The 23289-nt window shown below is 34.4% G+C and overlaps 3 protein-coding genes across 3 annotated transcripts; 2 read left to right on the top strand and 1 right to left on the bottom strand.

Moving 5' to 3' along the window:
* Window positions 1-9527: 9527 nt before the first annotated feature.
* LOC108746930 (25S rRNA (cytosine-C(5))-methyltransferase nop2-like) lies at window positions 9528-12554 on the top strand. The gene is made up of 7 exons (XM_018484053.1): window positions 9528-9651; window positions 9787-9892; window positions 9963-10105; window positions 10189-11120; window positions 11193-11556; window positions 11642-12010; window positions 12090-12554. Exons 2-7 carry the CDS (start codon window positions 9799-9801, stop codon window positions 12552-12554), a joined length of 2367 nt encoding a protein of 788 aa, XP_018339555.1. The 5' UTR covers window positions 9528-9651; window positions 9787-9798.
* A 313-nt stretch (window positions 12555-12867) lies between these two features.
* On the bottom strand, window positions 12868-15120 carry LOC108746940 (vacuolar fusion protein CCZ1 homolog). The gene is made up of 10 exons (XM_018484079.1): window positions 14902-15120; window positions 14726-14820; window positions 14571-14664; window positions 14276-14482; window positions 14015-14190; window positions 13786-13929; window positions 13563-13708; window positions 13219-13483; window positions 13020-13147; window positions 12868-12945 (listed from the first exon to the last, which is right to left on the bottom strand). The coding sequence occupies exons 1-10, from the start codon at window positions 14974-14976 to the stop codon at window positions 12893-12895; spliced, it is 1383 nt and encodes a 460-aa protein (XP_018339581.1). The 5' UTR covers window positions 14977-15120; the 3' UTR covers window positions 12868-12892.
* A 52-nt stretch (window positions 15121-15172) lies between these two features.
* On the top strand, window positions 15173-17897 carry LOC108746935 (puff-specific protein Bx42). Its single transcript, XM_018484067.1, has 8 exons — window positions 15173-15271; window positions 15472-15625; window positions 15765-15932; window positions 16011-16318; window positions 16408-16543; window positions 16668-16926; window positions 17052-17433; window positions 17548-17897. Exons 1-8 carry the CDS (start codon window positions 15258-15260, stop codon window positions 17756-17758), a joined length of 1632 nt encoding a protein of 543 aa, XP_018339569.1. The 5' UTR covers window positions 15173-15257; the 3' UTR covers window positions 17759-17897.
* Window positions 17898-23289: the final 5392 nt, after the last annotated feature.

Here is a 23289-nt window from a genome sequence, read left to right as displayed (position 1 = left end):
TCTTAAAGTACTAACAAGGCTCTGTGATTGACATCTTAGGACTGTACTTAAAATGGTCTTAAGTACAAGAACCGATTATAAATACCAGCCGTATGTCAATACTGTGATAGGTTAATGAAGTGTATAAATTCAATGTTGCTTTCACTTTGAATCTTTTGAGAGACCTAATTTACAACAGTAAAGACATATTACAGTTATGTTAGAAAATACAGTAATATTGAAAAAGCGCGTATATTTTATGTATATTTAAATGAGTCGTTAAAAAAGATAAAACATCTCTTTGTTGTTTCCTATCATAACATACTGAAATATGAGTACATTACTATTGTAACACACGAGAAGAGAAATAAAACAAAATTAAAAGGTTCAATTCTTTGTTGTGTCTTCATGTTATTATAACAACAAGTTCTTTAAAGCGAATCACCTTTGAAATTCCGACATATAGCAGGCATTGCAATCCAAATGCCTGTCATGCACAGTCTACATGCAATGAAATACGAGGTTGATGTTGAGACTCGGTAAATTTTAATTTAAATTGAATTATGCTTTAACATTCGAATTGTACGCTTCTGAACTATTTACTTCATAAATATTATCACATATTTTTAGTATTATATTTCATAAATTAAAATGTTACAACATTCTGCAGAGAGCACTTTTTATAAAGTTATTAAAATCTGTTGTTGAAATGCACAAATTGCTCTTTCTTTTACAAATACAAATTACGTTACGAATGTTATTAGTGCGACAATATTGTAGCTCCTTGTGTTCATTATTGTAAGATTCACTGTCTCAAGGCAGTCAATCGATTTCAACAGAATATGGGTCAATTGAGGTATAATTTATAGGGTATATTGTATGACTATGTTGATCAACTGTATCGATATGACAATTAGGTAACCACCGTTGTCAGTACTATATATCGCTATACATTCACAGCTATACTGAAGCTAAAATAAAAGTCTAGAAGAATAAATCAATATATCTGGCTCTTTGCCAGGTAAGTGCTACAGAGTACACATTCTCGCTGTATAAAATAAACATTCACGCAATATGTAATTTTAATAACGTGACAGTTATGATTTGCTGAGAATTTCTTTTTACAAACAAAGATTATATGTTTGCCCGAGTTTGCTCGAGAGAAGTACAACGAAGTAACGAAGACGATTTTAAATACTGCAGAAGATTCTTTTGTATGAAAATGCTCGATGCTCCCTCATCGCAAGCAACGACTTCTGCTTGAAGTATTTTTTTATATTTGAACACGCGTTCGCGCGCTAGACACAATACAGCGTATGGGCATGTATCCATAGGGAGCGAGAAAAATGTAGAGAATAAAACGATGCACGCGTGATGTAGAGGAATAAAAAGATGAAGAATATCTACAAAATGCCGACAGTGAAAGAACATACGGACATCAAGACTGTATGTACGAGAAATAATGCAGGGAAAGAAAGTACATAAGCGAGGGATGGCGTGAAAGGGTGAAAGGGGATAATATTCTGTGAATGAGAGGACGACGCCGAGCGAGGGATGACAGTTAACGGTAGTATATACGCCAGCTACTTGAAAGAAAATAAATGGAGTGAAAGTAGCAAGGTGGCACAGCGCGAGATCAAATAAGGAAGATGGGATACATGGGATGGGTGGGAAAATGAGAGGGGCGGCGAAGAAATGAGGTGCGGCGCATAGGCGGTGCAGTAAAGTTAGAGACAAAGGGAAACGCGAAGTTTTAATAGAGCGGGGGGGGAGGGGGGGCCACTGCGAGACAAGATAAACTGAAGGGAAAACAGTTTATAAATGGAGACGCGAAAAGAATGACGGAAAGCGAGAGGGGCGAGATGACGAAAAAAATGTTCCTACGTTGCGGTGAGTTTGAAAAACTGTGATAACAATCAGGCGAACGCGACAAACAGGCTGAAAATACTGAGGCGCGTAAAAACAGAGAGGAACGAGCACGAGAAAACTGAAGAAATAGTTGTAGCGGAGCACGTAGGCGGGAGAGAAAAAGGTAGGGAGAAGGATCGATGGATTCAATGATGCGGTTTAAACTTTACTTTAAGCGCCGAACAAGACCACGGCGAATTTCTTCCCGGGAGCACCGCGTCGCGTCGGTCTTTTGAAAGATAAAAGCAAGATAAAAGCACCAGGTGGCGGGTGTATAAGCAGAGATAGAAACTACGGAAACTTGCAAGGCGGGCGTAAGAAAGACCGGCAAAAAGCGAGGGAGAACGCTAAGTGAACAGCACGCAGGTGAAGAGAGAGGAAACGACGCCAAGTGGGAAACCCGGGCTTTCGAAAATGCCTTTTCTCCTCGTCTCCTATCTTCCTTTAGCGAATGTTGAAAACTATTGGCGATTTCCTGAAGGTTTATCCTGCGCGCAACCTGTGCCACCGGCTGTATCTTCTCTACATTCTTCTCCCCGGGACAAATTTCTCACAGTTAAACATTTATCCCCTTATCGTCACATGCTACACTTGTATCTTGAATCTTTTCCCGACATTTTCCAAGAAAACAAAAGCGAAAGACCAGTAACGTATCTACGGAGGACAGAAAACTGCATCGATCCTATATAGTGATATTGAAAAAGTTAATTAGAGTACTTTGCAATTTGTTGCAAGCACAGAGATGTATCTACTCATCAACAAAAAAAATTATTTTAAACGTCTTTATAAGTTAGCAATAATAATTTGAATGTACGAACACTACGAATGCAATCGAAATTATAATTTAGTCAGACAACGTTTATAAAAAACATTGTGTACAAATATCATGCGTTTAGCTGAATTGCAATTCAGCAGAATTGCAAATCAGACGCGCAGTTGGTGATTACACACAGATGTAATTAGGAATAATCATATTTTAATTCATATTTTTAGTTAACGCTTCATTATAATGTACACTACAATCTACGAATAAAATGTACGCTTCACTTAACAATAATTATAAATTAATATGTAATCAAGTTAGATGCGATTGCGAAATGAGAATAATTTGCAGATTTGCTATTGTAACAAGTACGTATGTATATGCATGCACGTGTCCATTTTATATTGTAAATTATAACCGTCGAATCCAATCAATCTGCATAAAAATAAAAGACCTTGCAAATCATATAAATTTTTTTCTTTCAAAAATTGTGGACGGAAAGAACAATTTTGCTGAAGTATCCTGGACACTCCAATTTTATTTTGCCATGCAATTATAATTACAATTATATTAAACAGAAAGAAAGGACGGTTTACTGAAGTATCTAAAAATTTAGCTGGATACAGATCTGAAAATAATTTCATTGGACTTTTACAGCATTGCGCACCATATTTGAAATTTCTACATAATTATCAAAATAATTACGTAGAAATTTCAAATATGATGAGCAATACTAGTAAAAAGTTTTGACATTCTAGTAACCAGTTTGAGCGTCCAACATAATTATTTTAATGGTCTAACAAAATTATTTTCTGATCTGCATCCAACTACATTTTCATACTTCCGCAAAATCCGTCCTTTTCATGTACACAATTTTAATAAAAGTGCAAATTATACACATACCATACAAACTTACTACTTTTTGTAATTTTAATTAGAAGAGATCATTACATTCGCATATTTTTTTACTCACTCACATATTAATATCGGCCTTATATACGTATTACTGATTTCTTGAAATTTTCTGATCTTTAACTCTGATATTTAAAAAAATGTTTTAAATTTATCCATACAGCACGGTAAAATATCCATATGCAAAAAAGTTCACTAATGTAAGATAAAGAAGAGACAAACATGTGCAACACATAAATTTTATTCGCATAAGCCGTGGCTTGATAATAACTATGAATATCCATCGTACGAGACTTTTTACACCCTGCGCGTAGTCATTGCCTTCTCGTTTGAAATGAAAATCCGCGCAACTCTAAATTTACATGTTCAACGCGCTTTCTAGCGCACTCTCAAAATGTATAACACAGAAGGTGGACGCTGCCGGATTATGCGAAGACTTGCATAAGTTATAACAGGATGGATTCTGGCGATTACGTCGGCCGCGACCGACCTGGGCTCACTTTGCTGCAAGCAAATCCATTTGAAGTCGTCTCCATGGCAAACATGGCCCCTTCCTAATCCCGTATTTTACTTCTTACAATTTCTACTTCTATGAAACAAGCTCCTTCCTCATGCGCAAAGTGCACATTTATGAGATGGGTGTTACGTTTTAAATGAAAGAAGAGAATTTTACCACTACCCGCTAAAAACCTATCTGAAATAATTATATATCTTCATTTTATTTTCTGTTTTGCCCAACGTAAAACATTATATCAAAAGTGTAATAATTATTATTTTCTCATAATAAATTTTCTCTCTCTCTCTCTCTCTCTCTCTCTCTCTCTCTCGCTTTCTTAATGCGATTGGATTGATATTTAATTCCTGCTTTACAAATATATTTGATTTATAATCACGAAAAGAGATAACGCTGAGAATTTCTACATAACATTAATTATTTCAGAAAAGGTAGAAAGAATAATGAAACTGATTAATACTGAATAACTTTAATAATCTTATCGGATGATTTTTATAATAAGAGATCCATACTTTTGACGTTACCGAATTAAAAATAATATTGAATTGACTAACCGGTAGTACAGTACACGAACGACAGACGAATTCTTTTTCCAACTAATATAATGCTTTAAAAAAGTTACATCACCGTTCGATTAATTTTCCGGACATGAAACGCATTCCGTTCGTATGTCGAAACGATATGTTCCAGCGATTTTCATTTCCCCCTTCCTTTACCTAAAGGTCCTCGCTCGCTCGGTCCCGTGGGCTTTTGCCCGCGTGGAGAGAGCTTAATTATTTCCAACGATCGGAGCACAATGCGCCTGAGGTTGAATTCTAACGACTCGATGGATGCCGCGAAATACGTGCTTTGCGTAGTCGAATCGCGCGGGATCCGACTTGACCCGTGCTATACATCCTGTGCTAGAAAGAGGGAGAGCGAGAGGGGGGGAGGGGGAGAGAGAGAGAGAGAGAGAGAAGCTCGCACAATTGAACAACCGGCTTTAATTGAAGTCGTGACCGCTGTTACGCTACTGCGATTATGTCCGCATATGGTAATTCATAGTAACGCAGCAATGTTTCATAACATGCATAAACACAAAGACGTTTACATGTCGTCACAGTTTCGGAATTCTATAGCTGGGCTAATGAAAACTCCGATTTAAACGAGCTTAACTCCCATAATTAAATTTGTACGTTCCTTTTCTCAATTCTCTACATGGAAAAGACAATTCGAAGCGTCTAAAAATTTTGCTAGATACACATTATAAATATGTTTGATGTACAAATAATTCGCGTTGCAAAAAAATCAGAAATAGCGAAATATCAAGTAACATACAGAAATAAAAGCATCGTATAAATTTTGAAATTTTATGATACCAATAATAATTCTATTTCACGCAATTGCATTAATTTTGTGTCTTCCGATTAAAGTTTCATGCATGAAACGCGAGACGCAATCAATTTTCCAATTATATCAGTCAAATGATAAAAACTGGATATATAAGAGATATTTATTGTACATTTTGATTTAATATCTTCGTAAAGCTCACGTGAAATGGATACAGGTATAATAAATGTGAAATGAAGCCGCTACCAGGACGAAACTACGAAGGTAACTGAAATGTCCCTTCTGGTGAAGAAGTGCAGATACGAAATATAAACAGATCTCGGATAATTGAAATGCTTCCGGGGTCGCGAATGAAAGCAGGAGGGGTCGTCGACGTGGCATTTCCTTTTTCGTGCTATGTAAATTGCATTACCAAGCGACCGTTAGATATCAGTGTCGCGCGAAAAAAAAAAAATCAAATTGCACTCGTCGGTGTACCGCTCGTTTCCTCCTGGTCGACGCGGCGCGGCCATTAAACATTCATATTCTCGCGGGCGTAAACTTTAAAATTCTGTCATGAATGTCGAACTTTTCCTTTATCGCGTCGCGCGCCCCACTGAAACTTCTTCTTCAACTTAAACGTCGTGAAATGCCGCCAAGAGGTGTAGTCAGAATTTCTCGACTTTTATACAAAAAAAGAAAAGAAAGAAGAAAAAATTCGCCGATAATTTTATTTTCGTACATTGAATTTCTACTCAACCAGTTGCTTTTTAAATCTGAGAGGGGGGGGGGGAGTCACAGACTTATTGAAAGTCTGTCAGTAACATTTTCTTTATGCTGTAGTTACGCCTCTTTTTTATACTTTAAAGGAAAATTTATTTTTAAATCAAGAAAAAGAAGAATGTGCAAAGAGAATATGCTACATTTACGAGCTCTTTACTATTTAATACAAATTAATTCATATATTTTCAGTGTTAATAATTAATAATATTCAATTCTTAATTGATATTTTTTTATAGAAAATTCTTTTAATTTGCATATTTTTCTTTTTTTTTTATTCAAAAATAAATTAAAATAAAAAAGATTTTCTTAATTCACATTTTTCTTTTTTTAATTAAAAAAATTAATATTCTTTTAAAGAACGTTTGAAAATTGCTATTAATCTTTCATAGCCTTATATGATAATTGTGCTATTATTTCTAAGATACAAATTTCTATACCAGTTACTTTTATCCTGGTGGAAAAAACGCATTTTCAGTACACCTAGAGAATCTAGTCTACTGAAAATTTCGCGAATTTCAATCAAACGATGGCAGATAAATATTTATAAATCGGCTTACTTGCTCGAAGTCCTACCGTTAAATTTGTCATCACGTTCAATAAAAATCTGTTCAAGGATCTATTCCATCGCTGTTAGAAATTTCAAAAGACTATCCTCTGTGTATCGCTTCCTCATCGACCGTATCTGAATTACACTTCTCGGTAATTATTTAAAATACTCCTCCCCTCCCCCTTCCCACCTCAAATCTTAATAAAAATACACGGCGGTCGACCTCGTGAATCGAATTATTAAACGTTAAAGTTAGGAGACTAGAGATTAAAGTATCTAATCATTTCGATTCAATACAGCTCTATGTATACGTTCTGCATTATACAAATTCACTGCTTTAAAAATACATTTACTGTTTTAAAAACACAAATTCACTGCTTTAAGCACACAAATTCTTTGTATTAGCAGAATTTGTGTTTTTAAAGCAATAAATGTGTTTTTAAAGCAATGAATTTGTGTAATTAATGCAGAACGTATACATACAGCTGTATCGAATTGGAATGATAGATATCTTAATCTCCAAAGTCTCCAACTTTAACGCCGAATAACTTGATTCACGAGGCCGTCGCGTTTTTTTACCAGATTCTTTCGTTTTGAGTGAAAACACATCGAATAAGTGTATTTTTATTAAGATTTGAGGACGGGAGGAGGATTATTCTAAATTACCCATTTCTCTTACACACGGCACTTAAACAACAATGAAAAACAGTGCAAAAAATGATCGAACGACATTTTACATTCCGGCAAGCCGCAAAAGCAAATACGACTTACTTCGGAACTCGACAACGATCGCGAACGTTCGACATGACCGCGAGAAAATTTAACTGCCACACGCATTGTTTTACGCACACAATTATCGATTCCGCGTTGTTATTCCGAACAAGCATCGTACAGACACTTGTCGCACTCGCGCGTTCGAATTAACAAAATTGACGACGAAAGACACGCTATGCGTCTGTCGTCTGCGCGAGCAGCCGTGCTGCGAGTCGCGTGAACCCCGTAGAACAGCGTCACAACGCGCGGAATTTTCGATGGACTGCACAACCTCTGCGTGTATCTACTGTCTACGAATATACGATCTCGAATGCTAAGACGACGCATAACGAGTCAAAAATAGAATGCGTACCTGAAAAATCCGATCCAATTACTCAAAGTCTTGCCTTTATGTCCGAACAGCGAAGACGGAAACTTCATTCGCGGCCGTTGCTGAACACTTCGAAGATCCATTTTGGCTCCCTCCGTTTTCGTTTTCTCCCTTCACTGCACCTGAAGCACATTACACACACACACACACACACATAAGATTCAATATACGCACGAAAATATATGTTCATATAATTTCGACGAGTCGAAAAGAAACGCAAGATTCACCTCATACCGTTCAGTATTCCGCGAACGCGGCTAACTTCGCGACTCCACTGTGCTCGATCGCAATGAAAAGCACGAAAGAGGCGATCGAGAATATTCGTGGACAAGATCGCAAGCAAATCTGGCTTCCACACGCATTGTTTCACGCACAAATGATCCCCCGTCGTTGTCGGAAACGAATATTGCACATACTTGACGCGAACGCGTATTTGAACCGGCGAGAATTCAACGACGAAGGCGGAAAGACGTTACATTCGTCGCGGCGCGGCGATCGTCTACTGCGCAAGCAGCCGTGCTTCGAGCCGTGCGGACCCCGTAGGCTACGTCACATGACGTCACAGCGCGTGACGCGTTCAAAAGGCAGTACGGTACCGGCCGGTACCGGTGTACGTTGTGTGCTGTTTAGTTGCGTTCAATACGATATTTAATCTACTGAATAGTCGCATAAGTTACGGTTGTAATAAATGATGATACAATAAATAAAATTCTTTAAAGATCGAATAGTTTTACAAGTAGAAAACAAGACTAACATAGCACTGTGAAATTAAAGGATTAAATTATTTTAGTTCGTGTATTTCCCACTAGATTGCCGTGGTCGAGAGTCCATTGAAGGTTTAATGGAATTTTCTCGAGAGTGATTTTAAACATGTTTCGAAGTATATATACAATTATAAAAGAATCTCAAATTGTACTTGCTTCGGCAGTACATATACTAAAATTGGAACGATACAGAGAAGATTAGCATGGCCCCTGTGCAAGGATGACACGCAAAATCGTGAAGCGTTCCACATTTTTTGACAAAAATTACGAAAAATTGCTTTTTATTGTAATTAATAAGGAATATACAGTAACGCATTAATTCTTTTATATATTTTTTTTTAATTACTTGATTTTAACTACTCGATTTAATTTTTAGAATGTATTTGGTGTATAATCTGCAAAAAATAAATAAATAAAATTGAAAATTCATACTTTCTGTACAAAAATGAATATTACATACATATAAAATAGTCATATAAGATAATTTATATTTAACAGTACAATCTTATAATTTAAATGAAAATTTTGTTGTTTTATCCTTAATCTTTAAAAACGTTTACTTATTAAAATAATGTTTTGTCCAAGTTCAAAATCATCGCCACACTTTTTGTATTACTTTCACAAATGTGTTAAAAAATTAGTAATTTTTTCATAATTTTTTCATTAAAAAAACTACGTACGATACATTTTTAAATAAATTAAGACGTAATTACGTGCATTATATATATATAATAAATTTGGAATTTTTAATATAATTTTTAATCTCATCGTTACATATCCGGATTATTTGTTGTAATAAATTTTTGTTGTTATAATAACTTTTTCGAAATTATTGAATGCTTATAAAATAGGGAATTTCTAAAAATTCGAATATTTCTCTATTCTGCAGCTAATCAACAGCCGAGAAAAAAACTGAAACTGTCCTCCTTCCTCTCGTGTAGAAAATGTTGACCATGCTGCACCACGCGGTACCACGCGGTGATCAATAGCGTATGTCTATAAGAATTGCGCGGCATAGCAAAGAATTAAGTAAGTGACAAAGAATATATATTTTTGCATAACAAATGTATGATACAAATTGTGGAATATCCTTTATTTGTAAAATATTATTGTTATAAAATAATTTAGAAACATTTATGCTGTAAATAAAAATCTATTGAACAGTTTGTAGGTTAAATGGGTCGCAAAGGAAAATTTGATAAAGACCTCAGTGGTCGTGGAAGGAAAGCAAAGAAACAGAATGATCCAACATTTCCAAAAGGAATTCTAGGTATGAAAGGTAGTGATTAATTTTTGTTAATATATTTGCATAAAATTAACTAAACCTTTCCACGTTATAGATAAAGAATCTAATACGTTAAGTCACCGACAGAAACAAAGAGCAAAGAAAAGACTATTGAAGAATCAACAGCTAAAAGAAAATGCAAAGAAATTGCTCAAAAAGAAAACTACTGTGGAAGAACAACAAGTACAGTCAAAAAATGTATGTTCTTGATGTATATAATAAAGGTCTATTATTACTTTTTACAGCTTTTATATAAATGATCTTTGTTTAATTAATTTTAGAGGAAAGACATATTAAAGCAGCAGAAAGAGAAGAAGGAGAAGAAAGTAAAGTTTGTCAATGAGAAAAGAGATAAGATGGTAATCCAATCTGATCTGAGCTCAAAGCTAAAAACAAAAGTGAAACAAAATAAGAAGAAAACAAAGGGGAAACAGAAAGACATAATAAAAAATGTAGAAAATGATAGTAATAAGAATCATCACAGTAAAGATGATAAAATTAAAATATATTCCAATAATCAGGTATCGAAGCTAAGTAAGAAAGCTAAACAAAATAAAAAATTGAAAGGCAAAACTAAGATCAATATAAAAAGTGAAAGTTATAGTGATAATAATTATAGTGAAGATGAAGAAATGGAAATATACTCTAATAAACAAGTAACCAAACTAGGCAAAAAAGCAAAGCAAAGCAAAAAGAAGAAAAATATGAAAGTTGAGAGCAATGAAGAAAGTGAAGGTGATGATGATATGTTATTTAATGACGATGAAATTGAGGAAGATGAAGATAAACAAATGAATGAAATGAATACGAGTGAGGATGAAGAACATATGAGTGAAGATGAAAACGAAACAAGCGAGAATGAAGAGGACATAAGCAAGAATGAAGAGGATATAAGTGAGAATGAAGAGGATACAAGCGAGAATGAAGAGGATACGAGCGAGAATGAAGAAGATACGAGCAAGGATGATAATCAATTGCTGTCTGCAGCAAAGTCAAAGAAAAACTTAAAGAAAACAAAAAAATTTATGGAGGATAATATAGAAAGTGACAGTGAAGAGATGGTTTCCAGTGACGAGGAAAAATCTACCGAAGATGAGCAAATGGAGGAAGATGGAGAAGAAAATGATGAAAGTGATGATGATGATGATGATGATGACTTACTTCCAATAGAAAAAGCTAATAAAAAACTGAAAAAGAAAAAAGAGAAAGAACAGTGAGTAAATTTTTAACTATTCGTAATACTAATTTTTTTAACTTAATTTTTTCCATTTTTTTTATGAAATAGAAAGCTTGCTGAGGAAGAAATGGAAGATATGATGGCGCATCAAAGTGTATTCTCTTTTCCAAATGACGAAGAACTTACCAATGTTACTAATTTGAAAGATATTCAGCAACGAATACGAGATGTTATCATGGTGTTATCAGATTTCAAGAAATTACGGGAGAAAAATAGGTCACGTTCTGAATATACTGAATTACTTCGAATGGACTTATGTACATATTACAGTTATAACAATTTCCTAATGGAAAAATTGATGCAAATGTTTCCACTAGATGAGTTACTAGAATTTTTGGAAGCGAGTGAAGTACAAAGACCTATGACTATCCGAGCGAATACTTTGAAAACCAGACGACGCGATTTAGCTGAAGTAAATTCATATCTGTATTATAAAATTAAATCAATGTTATATATAAACAATGTAATTATAATTGCAATGTCGAATCTATTTTCAGGCTCTCATCAATAGGGGTGTTAATCTTGACCCAATAGGAAAATGGACAAAGATTGGTTTGGTAGTGTATTCCTCACAAGTGCCTATGGGCGCAACACCGGAATATCTAGCTGGACATTATATGATACAAGGCGCTTCGAGCTTCTTGCCCGTAATGGCGTTAGACCCGAAAGAAAATGAAAGAATTCTCGACATGTGTGCTGCACCAGGCGGTAAAGCCTCGCACATTGCTGCCATTATAAAAAATACTGGAACTCTATTCGCTAACGATTTAAATAAAGAACGATTGAAAGCTGTTGTTGGCAATTTCCATAGACTTGGTATTGTCAATTGTGTAATCAGTAGTTACGACGGGCGAAAATTCCCTACGGTAAAAAAAATTTTCTTTTATTTTTTATAGCTCGCAGTAAAGCTTTCAAGATTTATGAATTTGATAATCTCATTTTCAGATTATAAAAGGTTTCGACAGAGTTTTATTGGATGCTCCGTGTACAGGTACAGGAGTAGTCGCAAAAGATCCTAGTGTAAAAGCGAGTAAGGCAGAAATAGATATTCAACGCTGTTGCACGTTACAAAGAGAACTGTTATTAGCTGCGATTGATTGTGTTAACGCGCGTTCGGAATCAGGTGGTATTATTGTTTATTCGACTTGCTCGATTTTACCAGAGGAGAACGAATGGATCATCGATTACGCTCTTAAAAAACGCGACGTTAAGTTACTACCTACTGATTTGGAATTTGGAACTGATGGTTTCACGAGTTACAGACAATATCGATTTCATCCCTCGTTGAAATTAACTAAACGGTTTTACCCGCATGTACATAATATGGATGGTTTCTTTGTAGCAAAATTAAAAAAATTCTCCAATAATATTCTTAATCAAAAAAATGTAAAGGAAGAAATGTCTGATTAAAATTTTCTCGATTTGTTCAACAATTTTTTTATAATTGAATTACGCTGTCATTACATACAATATCATTATTTTGTCTTATTTACATATACAAATCCTTTTCAATTTTTCAGTACTAATGAATAATATAAAATATACATATATATATAAAAAGAGAAAGAGAGAAAGAGATAATTCACATTTTATATCACATGTGTATAAATATACAGCTTCCTACAATTATTTCACATAATGTATATTATCTATTTATAGTCAGCGAGGATTGTTATGAAAGATTAATGATAAAAATAAGGAAATAATATTTATAATTTTATATATTTCCATTTTTCGTTGCATATTCATCAATGGAAAAAAATACTTTTTAATTGCTTCTCGCAAAGCCTCTTTACTTCATCTGTAATAAATGGAGAGATTATTAAGAGATTATTAAACAATTATAAATTCAATTGCATAGAATGTTATACCTACCATCAATTTCTATAATACTCGCACTTTTCTGCTGTATAACAACAAAAAATTCTCTTAGATTTGACAACTTTCCAATAACCCAATAATCACTTATGGTCTTTATAATTACTTCTCCAGCTTCCTTCAATCTAAGAGACAAGTATTAACGTGTAATTTTCATTAATGTGCACGTTTTATGAATTTTGAGAAATGTATGTACCTGTTTCTATCGTTGTATATATCAGTAATAATCCTCAAGACCTCAGGTGTTGTAAGTACATTAGAGCAACGTCTATTATCTAAATGTATTGTACTCTTGTATGCTAGATTTAACTTATTAAAATACAGATACTTAGTACACGATTCCGGTGTAACTATTACATGTTTTGAGCACTGCTCAGCTACAGAGCTAACTAATGTGGTTAATTGTGGTCCCAGAAAACCGTCTAAGCTTTTAAAGAAATCAATTAATAAACTAGTTTTCTCTGAAAATTAAAAAATACAAATATTTTTATTTTTGTGTTAATAAATAATGTAACTAATAGTTTTAACAATTTCACTTACTATCGACGAAAAGACATATTGTAGCGCTTAGTGCTCGATACACTACTAGATACAATGATACAGGTTTAGTAGAGTAGTTGATAAAAACTTTTGGTGATTTTCCAATTAAACTGGGTTCATTAACGCTAGCAGGTCCGGTAACAAATCTAAACAAAAATACTATTAATAATATTTTCGTCACAATTTACATTTCAATTGAAGCAAAATATTTATTCGTTCTTACTTTCCATAATGTGAAGAAGTGAATGGTGAGGGAGAGTTTCTAGGTATTGAGCCTCCATGTAATTCTTTTTCAAGGTGAGCTGGTAAAAGAGTACTTACTAAATAATTATAAACTACTTGCATGTCTTCAGGTTCCAAGCCACTCCTAAAAAAATTATGAGAGAAATCTTATATAAAATATTCAATATACGCATATATCATAATAGAGGAATAACAAAAGCAAAACATACCAAACAACTTGGTCATTATAGAGAAATGCAGTGTATTTTACTTGCGTAAACATAGCTTCTACAAGATTCATAAAACATTGCACTTTGAGAAATGTAATCTTGTCAAGAGGTAAGAATTGTAAACCTTGGAAAACATCTAATATATCACTATTATTCAGTTTTAATGAAAGCAGATACTGAAACAAGTCGAAAGTGAAATATAGTAAAGGCGTATATTCATGTCGAGCTTATATTTGATTGAAAAAATATAACTTTACTTACTCGTGAATAAAAATGTTCTAGTTTAAGTTTTAACAACATTACAGAGCCACATTCAGGATCATTAATGATAGTTTTAAAGGAACCCATGAATAATCTGAACATCATGTATGTCTGTTTTAATATAGCTTGACAAACATTGCTGGATACTTCATCATTCTGATATTTATTACCGTCTCTTTCTTTATAGATGTATGGTACACCAACGATCTGTAAAATGTTAATAAAATTGCTTTGTATCTCATACTAGTTTAAAAATGATAAATGTCTCATTTATTATATCTTCTAAAATACATACCATTACCATCCAAAAATTAGGTTCTGGTTGATAATATATCTGACGTATTTTATGTGTATGGCAATAGTCACATGGCTGTCCAGGATTAAAAGATCTGTAATACATTTTCTTTTATAATGATATTCTTTATGGACATACACAATTGAGATACATACTCTGTAAACTTGATTATCGCTTCGCTAAGCCCTATGTTCTTGATTTGAACATCTATTTCCTTTTCCGGATAGTAATACAATATTTTCTTTTCTTCCTGATAAAAAAAAACATATGTTCACATCACATGCAACTTATTTAATCAAAAAGGATTACTTTTTGACATATCTCTACTTACCTCTCCTTCCTTCTTCGCATAAGTGCCATTAAAAATATAAAAATGCTCCAAGGTGATTTCGGACTTAGAAGTCATTTTATGAATTTGAATAAGTATTCAAGTATTATAAACACTATAAAAATTTGGCTCATTGAGACATATCAACTGATAGTTGATGAAGAGAGATCTTGACAAGAGGATTATTAATCCCCACCTTCACTTCACACGAGTTGATCTTGGAGACCTCGCGTGGTGAAAGCACGAAGTTTCATATTCAGCTGTCAGTACTCAGAGTAGTATCAGTTTATGTGTATGTGAGACGCGTGTATGTACATGTGGACCTTCCAGTAGGATTGATACACAAATCATATTTAATAATGTCTTTAACGAAGTAAGAGTTATTTTCGTACACAAATTTATATGTTTAGTAAAATCATTTTGTTACTATTAACACAATCTTAAATAGTATTTAAAAAACGCTTTCTTTGTGATTGACTTGAAAATAGAATGTCCTAACCTCTAAACGTAGAATCAGAACTTACAAATTATCTGGTTGTAATAATAGTTGTTTCTTTTCTTTCTACGACCTAGCTTATTACCTGCCCCCACCCAAGTGGTGTGGGACAGGGAGGACGAGGCTCGCGAACAAAAACTACGCCAAAGACCGGTTTCAGCGCTGGTCAAAGCTGTTGTTACTGCACCACCTTATGGACAGCGACGAGGATGGGTGCCACGCAATCCAGAAGTGAGTAATTGCTGTAACTTGGCAAAGATTTGTACAAACAAATATTCTTTATCAGCATTACTTTTGCATTTTATAAAATCATGAGTGATGATAACTCTTGTAATTCTTTTAAGTGTAATACATTGTATATTATATGTAGGACTTTGGAGATGGAGGAGCTTTCCCCGAGATTCACGTTGCACAGTATCCGCTTGGAATGGGGATGAAGGGTAAAGAATCTACAAGCAATGCCTTGGCGATACAACTTGATGCTCAGGGAAAAGTAAAATATGATCTTATAGCAAGACAGGGTCATAGCAAGGATAAAGTAAGTTTTGCTCTTGCTTTAAATATATATCCTGGAACTGTAAATTAGCATCTCCAATCTACTAATTTATTTTAATAGATTGTCTATAGCAAGTTGAGTGATTTGCTACCGTCAGAAATTACAAATGAGGAAGATCCCACCTTGCAACGACCTTTTGAAGATGAAATTGATGAACTCACAGATAAGACGAAAAAAGCGTTAGAAAAGATAACAAGATCAAAAATTGCAGCAGCCATGCCTGTGAGATGCGCAGAGAAACAAGCTCCAGCTCAGTATATACGTTATACACCGTCGCAGCAAGGACAGTCATTTAATTCAGGTGCAAAGCAGAGGGTCATCAGAATGGTGGAGGCACAAGTAGATCCTTTGGAACCACCAAAATTCAAGTATGTACAGTGAAAATAAGACGATTGTGAAATTGAATAAAGAACAACAATAATTACCGGATGTTTAATGCAAAGATTTTCGATTGCAGGATTAATAAAAAGATTCCGCGAGGACCTCCATCTCCTCCAGCGCCGGTCATGCATTCCCCTACGAGAAAAGTGACGGTGAAGGAACAAAAAGAATGGAAAATTCCACCGTGCATAAGTAACTGGAAAAATGCAAAGGTGTTTAGAAATATTTTATGCCTAACATTGCGTTTATCTCGTCATAAAAGATAATATTGAAATATAATTTGATATACTCGATTTTATCTACAATTCTAGGAAACAAAATTATGTTTCATTTTAGGGTTACACAATTCCATTAGACAAACGTCTTGCTGCAGACGGTCGGGGCTTGCAACAAGTTCACATCAATGAGAACTTTGCCAAGCTAGCAGAAGCTCTTTACATCGCTGACAGAAAAGCTCGTCAAGCTGTCGAAATGCGAGCGCAATTAGAAAAGAAATTGGCTCAGAAGGAGAAAGAGAAGAAGGAAGATCATTTGAGACAACTCGCGCAAAAAGCTCGAGAAGAGCGCGCCGGTTTGAAATCTGCCGCAACATTAGGTTTGTATAATTGCTAGTTAACACACAAAATAAGTAATAATAAAAAAATATTTCTAAAAATTAAATCAAGACAAAAATGGTGAAGATATTTAACTGATAAAGAGATGCTTTCTTTCTCTCGACAGATAAATCTGAAGAATCACGTGAGAGAGATCAACTCAGACAAGAACGGCACAAAGATCGCGCTCGCGAACGTAATTTGGCTCGCGCCGCTCCCGATAAACGCTCTCGTTTGCAACGCGAACGCGAGCGCGACATTAGCGAGCAAATCGCTCTTGGTTTACCTGCAAAAAGCATTCCTAGTACGGGAGAAGCGCAGTTCGATCAACGTCTCTTTAATACCAGCAAAGGGATGGACAGCGGTTACGGACACGACGACGAGTACAATGTTTACGACAAGCCGTGGAAAGATGGCAATTCTATTGCTTCGCACATTTATCGTCCTAGCAAGAATATTGATAAAGATACGTATGGAGACGATTTGGAGAAATTGGTTAAAACAAATAGGTGAGAATATTTATATTTTGTCTGTGCAATATATAAGTTTTAATTTATATAATTATGAGTGATCTACAAATTGTCTATAAATTTAAAGCTATCGGTGCTTGTTTTTTATTATAGATTTGTTCCTGATAAGGAATTTAGTGGAGTCGATAGATCAGTTACGCGATCGGGACCAGTACAGTTCGAGAAAGATGAAGAAGATCCTTTCGGTCTGGATCAATTCTTAAAACAGGCTAAGCGCGCCAGTAGTTCAACTACGGCAACAACAAAGCGCAAAGACGAACGGGAACAACGTAGAGACGACCGTGATAAACGTAGAAAGCATTAAGTATGTTTAAAATGCTTTCATATATCAGGCGAGATATTCTTAAAAGTTTATTCTATGTTATGGCAAAAATAAAACGTAAGATGCAACACTTATTTTTATATACATAAATAAAAAGAGAGACGTGATATCTTTTAAATAGAATTAATTATTAGTTATCGTGAAGCTACTGTACACTTTTGCTTTGGAATGTTACGAAAATGATAGCAATGTGTCGCCATTATATTAGAATTATAGAGTTTATTTTGAGTATTCTCAATCTTGAGTATTTTCAATTTGTATAGATCTAGAAAAATTTTTTGTACATCACATAAATCATAATTAATGAAACTTGCTGATAGTGTACATTTCTTCTTAATAAAGCAAAATTTCCGTGAAAAATATGGTAGTATAATGTGCATGAAAAATTTGAGCCGCCACAACTTTCCATTTTATTTTTATTACTTGCTTCAAGAAAAAGCAAACGCGATTAGCATTTTAATAAGGAAACTTCAACGAATTTAAGATGAACTAGGTCGCTTTATGAACAAAAATTATTGCTTTTTTTATTTTCATTTATTTTGTATTTTATCGTAGAATAACGCATATATTTAATCGCCAACTATTTATTCTCGCTGTGTTGAATAAGTGTTGAATAAACTTTTAAGATGTCGAATGCACTGTTACGTAATAAACACAATTATATAGAAATACAAAATATATAACTAGGAAGAAATCTTCTAATTTTTATTAGAGGAACCTAAACCTTTTCAAATCGTAACATGAGAATTAAATAGATAAATTAAAATTTACAATTAAAAAAATTACTGAATTTATAATATTGGAAGGGATTGATTCGAATATATTTCTTTATCAATTTTTAAGCGGAGTAAATTCTTTCGAGTACATTTTAATTGACTCATCTTTTACGCGGTGTAAAATCCTCGCGCAACAATCATTAAGTGAATACCACAGTTTCAAGAAGCATTACACTATTTCGATCGATTAGTAATCTTCGTGCTCTCGTGCCAAATTTGACATTGGTCAAATCCACGACACGAGCCCGTCTTCAAAATTAAATAAAAAGCAAACTGAAGGTTTCCCGCAGGCCGACGTGCGCGGTAGTATGTAAAAGCTAGAAACAAGCAACAAATCTACCGCATTTCCATTAGCCTTGGAATGTCTATCAGAGGCTATGTTGTTGGATGTTCATCAGTTTGAGGAATTTTCACGGTTTGGCCGTTTGCCAATCAGTAGCACAAGCACGCAGAGATGCTCGTTCAAGCTGTTAACTTACCATATTCGAATGCTGCCACTTTGAAACGCCGTTTGACTACGAGATGGACACATATCGGTTGGAGAAATGTGCGGCTGACCAAAACCGGCTTCATCTACTGCGTCGCCCGCATCGAGCAGATATTGACAGCAAATCATAAAAATATTTTAAAGATGAAATGTCTGTTACTTTCACGAAAATCGAAATCTAGTTTATTTTGAAAATTTTTGTTGAATTGAGTTCAACGAATTTTCCCATAAAAAAGGATTCTCCTCTCTCTGTCATTTCTTTATTTTCCTATATAGGAACCCAAGCAGAACAAGTCACGGTAATGTTAAAATAAATCAAAAATAATTAAAAATAACTTTTTTTTTTAGTGATCATTTTGGAATTATTTTAATATCGTTCTAATGTCATAATGATTCCGCTTGGAGATAAATTAACAATAATGTCTATATACAAAGATCTTTAACGATGACATAAGCCAGATATCTTTCTCTTCTATAAAAATAGTATGTAGTGCTCCGTGTATTTTCTACGATTATTCGTTACTCCGGTTACTCGTGTCGACTTGATGCGGACGATGCAGTAGATACAGCCATATCTCGGGTCAACTACGTATCTCTTCAGCCCAGATACGTCTAGATGGACCGATGGACGTATAGCCAGATAGCAATTAAAATGGTTCGCAGCGGTACCATTCGAATATAATAATTAAAAAAACTCTATATGAGATGAAAACATTTCTTCAAATGGACGCAAATATAACTATCTTTAATAAAAATAGTAATTTAAAAAATGCAGTTTTATAATCTATCTTTATATGCAGCTTTGTTAATTTGTATATATCATTTCAAAGGGATCGGCTTTCTCTGTATTTCTGTTTATTTTTACGAGAGTTTTTTAATGACAATTCGACACAGCAGGTCTTCGTATGAAAGAGATGAGCTTCCGGCGCGATCGAGTAAACGTATCGGTATTTTTAGTAACCGTTTCCGACATCGAAGCTAACATCTAACATGCATACTCAACGACTGAGAAACATCGTGTTGCGCCCTTGATGCTTTATGCAGCTTTTAACGATATCATTACTTAACATCCGGTTACGGAGGCAATGCCATATTTCTCTCTTTGCAAGAGAAACTTTTCTCGAGCAAAAATTGAATTTTCTTTTGTGCTGTTTCATACGCAAGTTAAATTACTTATATATAACATACATAACCACGGTTGCCAGCTTTCGATCAGTGTTTCGTTGAAGCCCAGCATTGGAGATTTAACTGTTCGGTCGGAAATCGATTGTTTACTTAGATGGCTTCTTTAAAAAAAGGTCATCATACTTTCTACCTACCCGAGATTTTTTTCAAATAAATATCTTTTTTTTATTCACATAATAACTATATTTTATACCCATTTATTCTTTTGATCTCTTCGCGAAATTATATATTATTCTTTAAACACAATTATAGAATTTATTATTCAACAATAAAATTGGCTGTAACGGTCAAAGCTAAATCTTTAATGCTTACATAATTCAATCTGAATTATAATACTATCTTGCTTCTCCGTCCATAATCCTCCGAAAGGATGTGGTGCGCACGCTGATTGTACACAGTCATAAGAGACCTACAGTTTAACGTCGATTCCGAACGACGATTTTGTTTATTATAAAAGTGCACATGGCAAGTATTACTATATATGAATTAATATATGTATATATACATATTATATATGTACTTGCATATATATAGAATTTATTATAATTATAATTCCCGCGCTTCTGAATGAAACGCCGTTTCTGAATTAAAAAAGGTTATCAAAATTTGGAGTAATCGGAAAAGTTATAAAAATCCGAGATTTGCTGGAGACTTGGTCGAAAAAAATCGGAGAGCTGGCAACCGTATACATAACGTACGCACGTAATTGTACACACAAGTTCCCGAGGAAGATTCCACGCGACGAGATGAGGTCGGAAATTGCATTGGTTTCGCGAATTGCAATATGAAACAGTGCACGACATTTCGCGTCGAATAGCATCGTGCTCGTGGTGAAGATTCCTCCAACGATCGATTGCACTGACTTTTCTCGAGAGGAGCAAACGACGTCCATTGAATTTTTGATAGTCCCCTGAGGCCTGACAGCTATTGGGAAGATTTCACACATCTGTGTCACGCGTGTATCAGGCTAATATATCTTCGTACAGCAGTGTGTTAAAGCTCAACTCCAAATTTCCCAAGTTAATGCTATTCGAGAGCGCATATTAAGCCAACATAAGCTACAACAAAGCTTTAATCCTGGAACGCGTGACCTATTTTTCCCGTACATATATGGAAAGAACGATATTATTAAAGTATCTAAAAATTTCATTAAATACAGATCTGAAAATAATTTTGTTGAATAATGAAAATAATTATGTAGAAAAATCTCAAGCATAAAAAGCAAAGCTGCAAAAAGTTTGACAGTCTAACAACCAGTTTTCGACGTCCTACATTCCTACATAATTACTTTGATGGTCCAACAAAATTATTTTCAGATCTGTATCTAGTAAAATTTAATTTGAGATATCTCGAGCGAAACCATTCTTTCCGTTCTATAAATGCAAAATAAATATAATCGAAAAATCTTTAAACACCGCCAGAAAACTCAGTACGATATGTTTCAGATGTATTTCCAAAATTCTTCACATTCTTGTACATACGTATATACATTGTACATATTTCTTTCACGTCAAACGCACATCACTATTATTATTCTCGTGGCGATACGATGATCGAACAGATCAGGATGAGATTACCGCAGCAGCGTTTCAAACGAAAAATTATGCCTGTCACGTGAGAGATGTATTTTTCAAGACGGATAAAGGAGATTCTCATGTCAGAACTCCACCGTTCCCCGCTCGGTGCGACCCAATTACCGTATTTCCCAATTAGATCGGGAAGTTAAGACGCGCTCGGGAAGAGATCACGCGAGCTTTTCTCGGTCGGGGTGTCGTGGCTATGTAAGAAAGAAAGAGAGAGAGACAGAGAGAGAGAGAGAGAGAGAGAGAGAAGGGAGAGAGACGAGCCGAAAAGCAGGAAAATATCGTAGTTATTTATAAGCTCGGCGCGAGGGTCGGCGTTTAACCTTGCCCGACGTGGACCGTCAGGCATGTCACCTAGCTGTTTTATTACGACTGTACTCCCCGTTCGAAACGTAGTTCCAATTGGGTCAGGTCCACGTCTGCTTTTCGCAGCGTTTCGCGAAGTGCCACCGACAGAACGTAGTTCTGACGGTGGATTAAACTCACACTCTCTCCACTCCCCTCTCCCCTCCTCGATCCCCTGCACTCAACTCGATAATACGCCGGTAGTAATTTATTACGACGTTTCAAACAGTCCTCTGTCTGCAAATGACTGCATTTTGCACTTTCGAATGAATGAGAAATTTCGAAAATGGCTCAGAGAAAACTTTGCGGTCAAAAGGTCTTTTAATATTTTCAAGAAACTAAAATATGATGGAATAATTAAATGCCAAAGGGCATAAATATACGTACATCTTGCCAAAATAATAATCATAATTAATAATGAATAATTTAAATAATAAATATTATAGTATAAGGTATCAACAAAAATAATCACACACACAACTAATTACTTATTATTAATATAAATAAGATAATTGGGCAAATATAATATATATAAAATAATTAGACTTATAAATAATAAATACTTCTTTCCTAAATAACTTAATAGCATCTCTAAAAGGCTGCAATACCCCGCCAAGTCTCACTTTATTAGGATTACGATATTATTTTGACATTAGAAATTTCATATATTGATAAGAGAAATTATTTATAACATCATTAATTTGTACCAAATTACTCTCATTTTTCTATTTATTATTAATTTGAAACCTCACATAAAGTTCACAGAAAGAAATTGTTTTCTTGCAAGAATAAGAAAGAAAAATACTTTATACATCATGTAAGACGCGTAGTTATATTTTATAGTTTGTTCTAATGATTTATATTCATGTCCTCTTTTTTTCTGTGACATTCTTTTAAGTAAAATTAGTATGATCTTTTTACTTCATTAGAAATAAAACTAGGAAACTTCTTTCTAAATGATATAATAATTGCGTATTATATTGAAGCAAAAAGTGACTGTCTTGATTAATAAAATTTCAATTATGTCGAAATTACATAACATAATTTAGTTCGCTACTTTATTTCACTTTACTTTTCAAGCTTCTCCACGAAAATTCTTTTGACCTTGATGAATTTAATATGTCTTTAATATGTCTT

Source organism: Trachymyrmex septentrionalis, unplaced genomic scaffold, assembly GCF_001594115.1.
Source record: "Trachymyrmex septentrionalis isolate Tsep2-gDNA-1 unplaced genomic scaffold, Tsep1.0 scaffold107, whole genome shotgun sequence".
Lineage (NCBI taxonomy): Eukaryota > Metazoa > Arthropoda > Insecta > Hymenoptera > Formicidae > Trachymyrmex > Trachymyrmex septentrionalis.
This window is presented reverse-complemented; position numbering and strand designations above follow the sequence as displayed.

What these genes read in the sequence shown, in the direction of transcription:
- LOC108746940 (XM_018484079.1), bottom strand. Translation starts at nt 14,976, where the DNA reads ATGACTTCTAAGTCCGAAATCACCTTGGAGCATTTTTATATTTTTAAT. An exon ending in TATAATGACCAAGTTGTTTG is followed by an intron (nt 13,930 to 14,014) that starts GTATGTTTTGCT and finishes TAATTTTTTTAG; the next exon opens with GAGTGGCTTGGAACCTGAAG. An exon ending in GAGTATTATAGAAATTGATG is followed by an intron (nt 12,946 to 13,019) that starts GTAGGTATAACA and finishes CATTTATTACAG; the next exon opens with ATGAAGTAAAGAGGCTTTGC.
- LOC108746935 (XM_018484067.1), top strand. An exon ending in GGGTGCCACGCAATCCAGAA is followed by an intron (nt 15,626 to 15,764) that starts GTGAGTAATTGC and finishes TATTATATGTAG; the next exon opens with GACTTTGGAGATGGAGGAGC. An exon ending in AAATTGGTTAAAACAAATAG is followed by an intron (nt 17,434 to 17,547) that starts GTGAGAATATTT and finishes TTTTTATTATAG; the next exon opens with ATTTGTTCCTGATAAGGAAT.
- LOC108746930 (XM_018484053.1), top strand. Translation starts at nt 9,799, where the DNA reads ATGGGTCGCAAAGGAAAATTTGATAAAGACCTCAGTGGTCGTGGAAGG. An exon ending in ATTTCCAAAAGGAATTCTAG is followed by an intron (nt 9,893 to 9,962) that starts GTATGAAAGGTA and finishes TCCACGTTATAG; the next exon opens with ATAAAGAATCTAATACGTTA. An exon ending in AACAAGTACAGTCAAAAAAT is followed by an intron (nt 10,106 to 10,188) that starts GTATGTTCTTGA and finishes AATTAATTTTAG; the next exon opens with AGGAAAGACATATTAAAGCA.